This window comes from Lacerta agilis, chromosome 5 (genome assembly GCF_009819535.1).
Source record: "Lacerta agilis isolate rLacAgi1 chromosome 5, rLacAgi1.pri, whole genome shotgun sequence".
NCBI lineage: Eukaryota > Metazoa > Chordata > Lepidosauria > Squamata > Lacertidae > Lacerta > Lacerta agilis.
The window spans coordinates 4,370,811-4,382,925 of NC_046316.1; the positions used below are offsets into that span (position 1 = coordinate 4,370,811).

Genomic DNA, 12,115 nt, shown 5'->3' on the forward strand with positions numbered 1-12,115 from the left:
CCAGCAGTCATAACGTGTTGTTTAGCCCAGTTCCTGCTCTTTAGGTGCCTCCCAACCTCATGCCACTTCCCTCGGCCACCTTCCTCTCCACCAGCACCCCCAACCCCCTGGCACTCATCTATTTATTTAAAATATTTGGGGGCTGCATTTTAGCAGAAGCAGATTCAGAGGAGCACAACATGTTCGGTGGCACTGGGTGCAGATCCTCGGTGGCACCGCAACAATTATGTAAAAGGTAAGAGGGCGATTTTGGCATTGTACTGGGTGCCGCTGAAATTAGAGGCCCCAGGGTCTGTCAGTGCTTTTAGAGCTAAGCACTCACAAGGAAGCCTTCAAAATATAAGAATCAAGAGCAATAAAATAATATCTCTTGTCCACCGTAGTATAGAACCATTCTCGGAATTAGCTCCAGATATTGGAGGGTTGTGACCCTTTAAGAGAAGCAGATTATAATTTTGTTGTAAATAAATATTTAAGCTTGACAGCTGTACTTTATACTATGTCACACTATGCAACCCATAATCCCTCTGCAAAATGCAAGGGTTGTTTGGCAAACAAATTGGTATGGAAAGAGTTCCCTGAGGAAATGTACTTTCCGAGTGGTATATGACACAGTGGTTTTCACTGCAATTCTGAATACTTAAAATTCAGACTTGAGACTGCTTAAACATTTGGCCAGAGACCGTATATATAATGCATGCCTTCTGAGATAATGATTTTCTGTGGGCTCCGTTCCAATTTTCAAAAATACCGACGCAATTTTGCACTTTAATATTCTATTACTCTATTCTATATATTCTATACAATAGTTTCTATTCTAATTTTCCATACGTATCTAATTTCCATTCATTTTCTACTTCAAAATTTTTCCATGTTGATGGCAATGGCTTTATTTAACAACACGGGGAGTCGAATTTTTGTTTCCAAGTTATCTAAAGTAGAGCATATGTAGCAGATGGCTTAACGCTAAAGACACACGGTCGCAAGGCATCCTTAAGGAATAAGAAAAGAAACCGAAAAGCAACGGAGTAGAAAATAATTCAGGGATGAATCATGGCGAGGAAATAAACAGTACAGTCAACACACTTTGAATTCAAGGCAATATACACCTGGGTCTTAAACCACTTTTAAAAACGCAGTAAGTGGAAAGCAGGGGTGTACATTGGGAACTGGGTCTCTGGGTGTCAAAACAACCTTAGTCATTGTCTGAAGTGGGAATCAAAGGCCGTCGTGGGGAAAGTGGCCCGCTCCAAATCATGCCAGGTGGGTACAGAGCCCCAGAGACCCCAGAGGGCAGCCCCCCACCATTTTCTCCCTAGGGGTGGGAGGAGACCGGCACCTCCTATCCACTAAGGCTGCTGTAGAGGCTGCATTGGGGCAAAGGGGGGTCTACGGAGGAGGTAGCAGGTTAGGCCTCCGAGGAATATGTCAGAGGAGCAGCAGGCAATGCGTTTTTTGGAGGCTGGATGTGCCACCCCTGTGGTTCCTGCTGCCTGAGGCAGTTGCCTCCCCTTGCCTCATGAGCAGGCCGGTCCTGCTTTGTCTACTTGGGCAGCCTGAAAGTACCTTAAGCTCTTCGGAGTACAAATCAGTCCATTCGGATGTTCCCTCACCTCCCATGCAGTTACCTTTCTGAGAGGGACTCCTTGGGTCCCACCCCACCTGTGATGCCCCCACTGCCAGATTTATTGCCCTCCATTTCTCAGGAGGGCAAGCCAGCTGCAGGTAGAGAGGCTATGCATGGGAGGGCTTGTTCAAGTATATACTCCAAGCATGGGAGGGCTTGTTCAAGTATATACTCCAAACATGAAAACGTTTAATCAGGACCATCTTAAGCATAACCGGCGCCCTGGTGCAAGATCCCTCCAGCGCTGCCCAGCGGCCCTTTCCCTGCCCAGCGGCCGAGAGGGCACCATAGCGCTTGCGTCTGCCCGCTGCCTCTCCCTCAAGCTGCTGCTCTAATGCAGAGCGGGAGGTGGCGGGCGGACTCCCTGCAGGCTCCACGCCACTAAGAAAAGCAACGTGGGCCTGCAGGGCACCAGAGCAGAACACGGCTCAGGCACCGGGATTCTGGCGCGCCCTGCCCCAGGCCTGTCCTGCCCCAAGGGCGCCCCAGCCCCCGTGTGCAGGGAGCCCAAGCAGCTAGCTGCACCACTGGGGGCAGCGGGCTCCAGTGACACGGAGGACGAGGCCCCACGGGAGCTGCTCCCGCCACAGGTGGCGGATGAGGGGATTCCCGTGGCCAAGGGAGAGGAGGCGGCAGCGGAGGCCTGTCCTTGGCCGCCGCCTCACATCGAGAAGTGGCTCCGTGTCCACCACAGCCTGCGCTGCCACACAACAGCTTCCCCATGACGGCACCCGCAGCCTGAGAAGAGGCGGGCAAGGGCGGCGCTGCCAGCGGGGCTGGCCAGGCGCAGTGGGCAGCTGGAGGGCAGTGCGTGGCGGGCAGGGACGCTGCCAGCTGTGCTCCGCCTCCGCTTGCTCGGCTGAATGGCTGCGCGGTGCTGCCGTCCAGGGAGCCCTGGCTGCTTCGCTGACGGGAGGCTTGCCGCTGGCTTCCCTGCGATGGCGCCTGCAGCCTGAGAAAAGGCGGACGAGGGCGGCGCTGCCAGCGCACGGCTCTTGGCGCGGCGTGGCATGGGGGAGGTGCCCTCCTGGCCCTGGCGCCTTGCACTAGTAGGCTCTATGGATAAGACGCCTCTGCGTTTAATGGAAAAGCAGGATTCTACGTTGCATGGGGAACCTCCTGGAGGCTCCCTGCTGAAGGCCTTTGCCACCCCAGCCTGTGGAAAATGAGGAGGCTGGTGCAACGGTGCAGGTGGGGTCAGTGCCAATGAGCTCATGCCCACCCTTCCCCTCACACTGTGCTAATTGGGGGCTGCAAGAGGCAGTAACAGGGCTACCGTGCCACCTGTTTCTGGGGAGAAAAATGCAAATGTCTCTTTGGTTATTATTGTGTCTTAGGCTATGCAAGGCAAATGGTCAGATTCCTAGCAACCGTGGGAGTAGTTTCATCATTTTTGGCATATACATCAATTTCTTTTTCTTTTCTTTTTTTCTTTTGCAGGGGATGGGGAAGTGATGCGGAAATGTCCCAATTCCAGATTGTTCAAGTGACACAGAGTCACTGATATACGTGGAGCTTTCCTTTGAAGACTGTTTGGAAACTACAGCTAGTGCAGAAATCAGCAGTTTGATCACAGAGACCAGAAGATCTGAGCTTCTTACACTGATTCTGGCCTGCTTGCACTGGCTACCAGTTAGTTAGCTTCTAGACTCAATTTAAAAGGCTGGTTTTGACTTACAAAACCTCATGTAGTTCAGGAAGCCCAAGCCTCTGCTAAAATGAACCAGTTCAGCCCCTACAATATTAACCAGAGTTGCTTCTCTATGTGACTCTGTGAGGCCTCAGTATCTATCTATCTATCTATCTATCTATCTATCTATCTATCTATCTATCTATCTATCTGACAGTCTGTCTGTCTGTCATAACGCTTATGCTCTAGTTTGTGACAGAATGAGTCTTAACAGAGACTAGCAAAAAAAAAAAACCCACCGCCCGAATACCCCTGTATCTGTTCCCACCTTTCAAAATAAAAAGTGCCTATCTGTTAAAAGCTTGTCAGGTTCTTTCTCATGGTGCTCATAAAGTGAGGAACAATCTCACGGTATCTTGTCAGATTCGATACCCACATTATGCATCACTTCTTGGTTGAACACTTTTCGAGGAAATTTTTAAATTAATGTAAATAACCAGATAGCAGCACTGTGCTGAGGCTGCCCTATAGCTCCAGAGAAAAGCTCCCTGAAATAGTTTTTAAAACTTTTATTAGGTGGGTTCTTTTTTTCCAAGAATTGTTCTTCTTATCGGAGTTTTTATGCTTTGTTGCTATTCTTGGCTTGCGGGTCTCCAATAAATAAATAAAATCTCTCTTCAAACAGCAATCAACCCTAACTCCAGTGCTTTGATCTGGAGACATGATTCCCTCTTTCTTTCTTTCTTTCTTTCTTTTGAAAAAGGGTGCTGGTACTCGCCATGAAATTGTTTCAGTAAATGCCATACTTTTAACATTTCGGGGTGGGGGGTGCTGGTACTGCGTACCCTTGAGAACCCCCAAGGGGAAAAAAAGCACAGGGTGTTTCTGTATTTGGGCTGTTCTCTGAAAAGCTGTGCGCTACTGGTAGGCAGGCAAGCAAGGAAGGTTTGGGGAATTCTTACTCTCACTGCAGCAGACTTGCAAATTACTTTAGTTAGCACCCCATGTATACATGCTAGCATGCCTGCCAACGTATGTTTATGTCAGTCGTATGTGGCTTGCAGAAAGGGAAGAGAATCACAGCTTCATTGCCTGTTCTCCTGGAGCTAACCCTCAGTCACCAAAAATGACCAGGCTCCTTACAGATGTCTTATATGTATGATGTATGTGCACATATGAAATGGAATGTACAGGTGAAACATCGAAAAATTAGAATATTGTGGAAAAGTCTGTTTATGTAAGCAATTGTTTTCATTAGCTACTGGAGTTTAATATATGAGATAGACTCATGACACGCAAAGCGGGATATGTCAAGCCTTTGTTTGTTATAATTGTGATGAGAACCCCAAAGCTGAAATTGTTAATTTGGGGTTCTCATCAGCTGAACACCAAAATCATCACAATTATAACAAATAAAGGCTTGACATACCTCGCTTTGCATGTCATGAGTCTATCGCATATAGTTTCACCTTTTAAGTTGAATTACTGAAAGAAATTAACCTTTCCACGATACTCTAATTTTTTGAGTTTCACCTGTATGTGTATATGTTAGCTCACAAATATTACATAGTGCAGACCTTCTGTAGGGTTTGTGCAAGCATCTGGGCAACTACATTTACTAATGGAACCAGTATGTTTCTGGAGACATTTGGAGCAAACAGCTGCTTGAAATAGAACTGTTTTCTTTTATTTTCTTTTATTTTTTATTATTATAAAAAACCCAGTTCTTTTATAGGTGCTGTTTTACAGGTTATTTATCTGGTGACAATAAAATATTTTCAAAGTGATATTTTATTCATTTATTTCAAACATTTTGGGCTGCCTTGTAAAAAGCTCATCGTGGCTGCAACTAGAAAACTGAACAGCCACTCAGCTGTTGTTGTGTGGTTTTCTTTTTCTTTTTACTCTTTTCTCTAAATATGAGGACTAGAAACATCTATCTGGAGAACTCGTATCTGAAGAAGTGTGCATGCACACGAAAGCTCATACCAAGAACAAACTTAGTTGGTCTCTAACGTGCTACTGGAAGGAATTTATTTTATTTTGTAGAAACATCGGTGTTTTTTTTTTAAAAGAATAACAGCTGAGAATTAGAAGAAAGAAAGATACTATATGCTTTGCCACAGTCTACTTCTCCTGCTGCAATCTGCTTACAGATGCCTCAAATGCCACTTGCCGTATAATGCCGTTTAATTTTACGTAACCGACTGGGCCCTGCGCATCTTGTCACCCACCAAGTTGAACGTAGCCCACCCTCCGGGTATTGTGGCTGCTGGGAGCTAAATTAGCTTCCTCTTTATTGCTCGCTCCTTGGGACTGCAAAAGCAGGATGGTTGCCAGGCACCCGGAAAAACTCCGAACCAGGATGGTAGGCTGGATTCTGCTTGGTGGGTCATGAGTGGAACAGGGCTGGGTCAACCGAGTAGGTGGCAGAAGACAGTCAAGGCGGAGAGAGTTGATGGGTAGCCGTAGCCATTTCTGACCCAATTCCTTTGTAGATCCAGTAATAATAATGTAAAAAACCACCACAAAACACTATGGGAAAATCTCTGGGAAGCAGTAAGGATAAAAACCCAGAATAAGAAATATGGAGACATGGCCATTTTCATTAGGTTCTTCTATCTGAAATCACCACTTAGACTTCATCGCAAGTAACTCTCCTTTCAGCACCAGTCATCAAAACAGGGCTGGCTAACCTGGGCCTCTCCAAATGTTGGTCCACTTCAATGCCCGTCATCCCTGACCACTTACAGGTGGGTAGCCGTGTTGGTCTGCCATAGTCGAAACAAAATAGGAAATTCTTTCCAGTAGCACCTTAGAGACCAACTGAGTTTGTTCTTGGTATGAGCTTTCGTGTGCATGCACACTTCTTCAGATACACTGAAACAGAAGTCACCAGATCCTTAAATATTGTGAGGGAGTGGGGAGGGGTATTACTCAGAAGGGTGCCTGGAGCCTCCAAGGCAGCGGCATTTAGACCAGGATGGCTTGCCATAGATCAGCAAGCATTTCTGAACCCAACTGGTTAGTAATAATTCCCACCACCCTTCTGAGTAATACCCCTCCCCACTCCCTCACTATATTTAAGGATCTGGTGACTTCTGTTTCAGTGTATCTGAAGAAGTGTGCATGCACACGAAAACTCATACTAAGAACAAACTCAGTTGGTCTCTAAGGTGCTACTGGAAAGAATTTTTTATTTTGTTTCGATCCCTGACCACTGGCCACGCTGGCTGGGTTGATGAGAGTTGGGATCAAGGGATAACTGGAGGGCCAGGTGTTTGCTACTCCTGCGCTCAGAGTCCACAGATGTGTCCGGCGAGGGGGAGGGGGGGAGGATACGACTAGAACATTCTTACCTTGCCCAAAGTTTTTCAAGTTCTTTTGGGTTTGTGGGGATGTTGTATCTATACAGGATGTCCTTCAGGTCTCTTTTCAGAACTATGCCATTGCCATCGCTATCATATTCATGTAGGTGCTAAAAAAAGAGACGTCTTTAATAGTAAGGGCTACCATATTGGAACATACATACGTCCTCTATGAACCCAAGGCATTACGGGAACTGGAAAAAATAAAATGGCAGCACGTCTGCAGAGGCTGTATAGCCTCTGCGTGCACCAGTTGGCTGCAATCCTGAGCCTCAACATAGGAAACAAGCCAAGAGGGCTACTACTGGAAGGCACCAGTGTAGGAAGGAGGCCTGAACCCAACACCATATGTTTATATATATATTAGATCGCTTTGAAAGACCCCAAAAGCAGCAACCTCCAAACTGAGCACTGGCAAATGCGCCACAGGAAAGCCAACAGGATGCCAGATGAAACAAATTGATTAAGTAATTAAAGACACCCAAGAACCCAAGGGACCTACCCATGATGCTTCACTTGTCTGCCTCTCCTCCTGCTGGGGGCCAGTAATTCTATTTTGTCTTTCTATTATGAGGTAAGACTGAACCATCCAATCCTAGTGCCTCTAGGCACATGCTCAGTCCAGGGAGGGGCGGACGAAGGCTAACCGACACCCAGGGCGGGGCAAACTGCTGGCTGTGCACGCGCGGCGTCGCTATGTACAGCACATGCGTGTGACGCTGCGCATGTGTTGTACGTAGCGGTTTGCCCCTGGTGCCACCTGAGCGCCGTACGGATGGTGGTGGGATCCTCTACATGCAGCTGCGGCAGCGCGATGGCTGCTTGAACCGCCGTGTCCAGGGGTGGCGGGGCGAGCACTCAGTGGGGTGCCTTATTGTCACCCTTCCAGACAGGGAACCCAGGGCAAACCGCCCCCCGCCCCCCTTGTGACGCCACTGAGTCCAGGAACCTATGGTCAGGACTGTATGTGAGCTTGCAACCCTTTCACAAAAAACATCACTCTTGGTCTCACAGCCACCCTCCCACAGATTCCCCAAATAGAGATTAATTGGGGGGGGGGGGTTGTGGGGGGAGATTTTGGTTGCTTTTATTGGGTTCAGAAACACTTGCTGATCTACGGCAAGCCATCCTGGTCTAAATGCCGCTGCCTTGGAGGCTCCAGGCAGGAATTGCAGCCACATGGCTGTAGGCATCTCACCACCAACGTATCTGCATACATATCCAAAGTTATTGAGGTGGAGGGGGGACGGGGGGGGGTCTCTTCTATTACAATCTTTCATGGCTGGAAGCCTCAGGAGCTTCAAATCAGTTACTGCAATACATTACTTCAAAACGTATCACATGTTTCTATTGTTAATGAGCTATTTGTGTATTGCAGCTAAATGCTTGGTTTTTAAAAAAAAAAAACACAATCAAAGATAAACGTTGAGTGAAGCTCTAAAATCTCTGTTAGACATGCAGATTTGTTTAAAGACTACATAGAGCTTACCATGGCGAGGTCGTTCCATCTGGTTTGCGCTTTGATAGCAAGATAGTAATGAGCTTGTTCACAAGCGAGGTCTGCATCCGCCACTGTCTGTTTGGGTCTCAGAAAGAAAGAATTATTTTGATAACTAACTGTGGTCTTCTTTTAATGCGATCATTAATACCCCACAAGGTTTGTTTGTTTGCTTGCTTGCTTATTATGGTTTGTGCAGATATCTTTAAAGTCTCATCTCAGACATCTGCATACAAATGAATTCCTTATTATAAATATTGCCACCCTTCTCCAGCTGCAAGCTAGGAATGATGTCTTTAAAACTTCTGTTAATCCCTGTTATCATTTGCAGATGCAGATTGGTCAAATTGCTTAATTGCAGCTGAGATTTGAGGGGAGAAATATTTATAAATCAAAGCAATAACATAAAAGACAAAGTGCCTTTGAGATCCGAAGTAACTCAGGCAAGTTGCTACTTCTTTTCACTGGCACATCAGATTGCCTGGTTTTTAAATAGGGAAACACAACTGTTCCGCTGTGAGTTAAGGTACCAGGTATAATCTAGTAAAAGTTAGGATGAGCGCACGAAGGAACAGGATCCATTTTCCAGAGTTCTCAACTGTGCAGACAGAACTTCTGTGGGCACTAAGTGTACACACATAGATCTTTTCTTGAATTACAGTGGACACAACCCCAAATGGCTGAAAAACTCAGTTTCCCAGGATCCTCAGTGCTCGCAAAGGAACTACTCACCATGCAAGGGAACTCAGTTTCCCAAGCTCCCTTGCAACGATGAATCCCGGCAAATTCAGAAACTGTTTCTCTCTTGCCAGCACTATGTAGTGTGGATACAAAAAGCAGGCAGAGGAGGAAGGATGAGAACCCAGGCTAAGACCATGGTCAGCCCTCGGATTCGCCCCCTGACACTGCCCAAGTCTCAGGCTGCATCCCCATTTGACCAAGCAGGGTCAAGGCTAGGATCCGGTCTCTGATAGGCACGCCAGCTCTTTGTCAGCACGAGGGAGAGGGAAACAGGCGGCGCAACACACACACACACACACACAGTGGCCAACTGTGCCGCGGCATGAGAGCAAGAGCTCAATTGTTATTATGATTTTGGGAGGGGGAGAAAGACCAGTCATTGAGCTTTTTTCAGGAGGAGAGCTTTTTTTTCCTTTTAGGCTGCCGATAACCATTTAATTTTTTTTGGCCCATGTAAGCAGCTCTTCTCTATCCCTCCCCACTCAGTTCTTTCACTTCTGATTCCAGATTGCTTCACACTTGAATCTCCAGGGGAGAAAAGACACATGACTTGTCACTTCTAGTTTGGGACTTGTTCCCAAGTAACCTACTACAAGATTGCATTAAATGCACATTTAAGTACCATTGAAACCAACGGAACAAACAGCTGTTCTACACCAGGCACAGACTGAGGTGGTAGTTGGCTGAAATGCATTGGTCAAAATCTGGGTTTTACCACTTTCCAGATGTGGGAGAGTCATATTTTTTTGTTGTTCCTTTGTGGTTTAAAAAAAAAAAAGCAAAGAAGCCTAACTCCATATAATAAAAACAAAATAAAATAAAAAAATTCCTTCCAGTAGCACCTTAGAGACCAACTAAGTTTGTTCTTGGTATGAGCTTCCGTGTGCATGCACACTTCTTCAGATACTCCATATAATAAATTTGCAACAAAAAGTCAGAAGTCATTCCAACTAGGTTGAATGGGATTTCCTTTTAAGTTAACAGGGCTGGTGCAGCCATTAGTCTTTCTTCAGCCGGCAAGTAAACACACCCTTGTGGAGACTGATGCTTGAGCCTTAACGGATTTTGCTTTTGGGGGACGACCCTGTCATTAGGCAGAGGCACATGGCTGCCACAGACACCTGGTGCTTGGAGCAGAGAAAGCTGCGTTCAGTTGCCGTGGAAGATGCTGTGCCACTGCCAGCGGTGGGGAAAAATTCAAGTAGAAGTCTAGATGGTCGGTTTCTATATGTAGCACCATTTTGTCCTTTGCCTCGGACAGCAAAATGCGTAAGTAAGTGTGAATGAGTTTGCAGTCCCAGTATAGCCCTCTCCTTGATGTTTCAGATTTACTATAGGGAGACAAAGTTTGTTGTTGTTGTTGTTCAGTCGTTCAGTCGTGTCCGACTCTTCGTGACCCCATGGACCAGAGCACGCCAGGCACGCCTATCCTCCACTGCCTCTCGCAGTTTGGCCAAACTCATGCTAGTAGCTTCGAGAACACTGTCCAACCATCTCGTCCTCTGTCGTCCCCTTCTCCTTGTGCCCTCCATCTTTCCCAACATCAGGGTCTTTTCTAGGGAGTCTTCTCTTCTCATGAGGTGGCCAAAGTACTGGAGCCTCAACTTCAGGATCTGTCCTTCTAGTGAGCACTCAGGGCCGATTTCTTTGAGAATGGATAGGTTTGATCGTCTTGCAGTCCATGGGACTCTCAAGAGTCTCCTCCAGCACCATAATTCAAAAGCATCAATTCTTCGGCGATCAGCCTTCTTGATGGTCCAGCTCTCAAAGTTTATGTGGGGTAAAAAGACAAAGTTTATGTGGGGTAAAAAAAATAACAATAACCCTGGCATCTACAGTATAAAGTGGTATTTGCCACCTCATCCTATGTATCGTGTCGAATGGCTCTCAACATGTTTATTGCATTTATTTAAGATTAACAGTCAATTGACTCACGTGACATTGCAATAGTTTTTCCAGACACACATTTCCACATATTCAGACCCGTTGAACTTTTGGTAGTTAATTTTGTGGCCAGTAAGTCAATCTCTCACAAACTTCAAAACTCATAATTACAGTTAAAGACCTTAAAAACAGGATGAACTAACTATTTCAAGTTAGTTTCCAACCTCTCCTCCTACACATGAAACCATGCCAAGTGTATGTATGTTTACGGTAAAATAATTATTTTTAATTAAATAACTCACGTTGCTTTTAATCTAGGCTAGATTTTGCAACACTTTTCCAAAACTAAACCTAGCACATTTCAGTGTTGAAATAAAATAACCAATGAAATCAGAGTCCTGACTAAATGTAAGATACAGTTTAACCCTGAGTTTTAATTTCTGAGACACCCAATTTTTACATTTATCTGAAGAAGTGTGCATGCACACGAAAGCTCATACCAAGAACAAACTTAGTTGGTCTCTAAGGTGCTACTGGAAGGATTTTTTTATTTTTTATTTTGTTTTTACATTTATCCTGTTAATGGTTTTAAAAACAACAACAACACATGCACCCACCAAGAAATTGTGTACCGTCTGGTACTAAATCTATAATTAAATCCAAATCTTTATTGCTTGTGGAAAAGCTATCAGTCATACAATAGTACAGTAACCGTTTGTCCCCACTTAACTTTTAGGTCTATGCTTTGATATCTGGGTCTGAGCTATCTCCCCCCCCCCCCAAAGCTTTCCCTGTGAAAACCTGCTCTTTAAAGCTGAATCAGAACAAATGGAAATTCAGGGTTGTTGTTTTCTGCGGACTAATGATTGGGCTTTAAAGAGTGGGTTTTTGCAGGAAAAGCTCTGGAGCAAAAAAGAAAAGAAAAAGGATGTGGAGCTTTAAATCATGGACCCTGACTGGAAACAGGGGAGGAAAGATAAGTGTGGATAACCCTAAGAAGTGGAACACAGATCCAAATACGATGGGTAATCTGATTGCATTGATATAATACAATAGTGTCGGTTTGTATTACAATTTCTTATGCAGCTTTTCAGCCAGGAAAAAGCAGCTGAAAAACTAAACAAATAAAAACGACAACATAAAAATTTAAAATGGTAGCAATAAAAACTAAAAAGACAGCCAGCATCAAGTGTGGAGCAATCGGTCAACATAAAAAGCTCACCAAGACAAGCCAGCTTTTACTCACATTCTGAAAGCAAGAAGGGAGACGGGTCCAGGCAGATCTCTTGGGGAGTTCCTGAGCCTGGGTGCTACCATTAAGAAGGCCCTGCCCTACATATTTTCCAGGGGGACACAGAGCAGAGCCC

The 12,115-nt window shown here is 45.5% G+C and overlaps 1 protein-coding gene across 1 annotated transcript in view; it reads right to left on the reverse strand.

The window, feature by feature from the left end:
- EFCAB6 (EF-hand calcium binding domain 6) overlaps positions 1 to 12,115 on the reverse strand; it is a 122,836-nt gene that overhangs the window by 40,111 nt on the left and 70,610 nt on the right. The window contains exons 19-20 of the mRNA XM_033148320.1: positions 8,115 to 8,211; positions 6,617 to 6,735 (exon numbers count right to left, since the gene is read on the reverse strand). Of these exons, the coding sequence (XP_033004211.1) occupies positions 6,617 to 6,735; positions 8,115 to 8,211 (216 nt within the window). The remainder of the gene's footprint in view (positions 1 to 6,616; positions 6,736 to 8,114; positions 8,212 to 12,115) is intronic.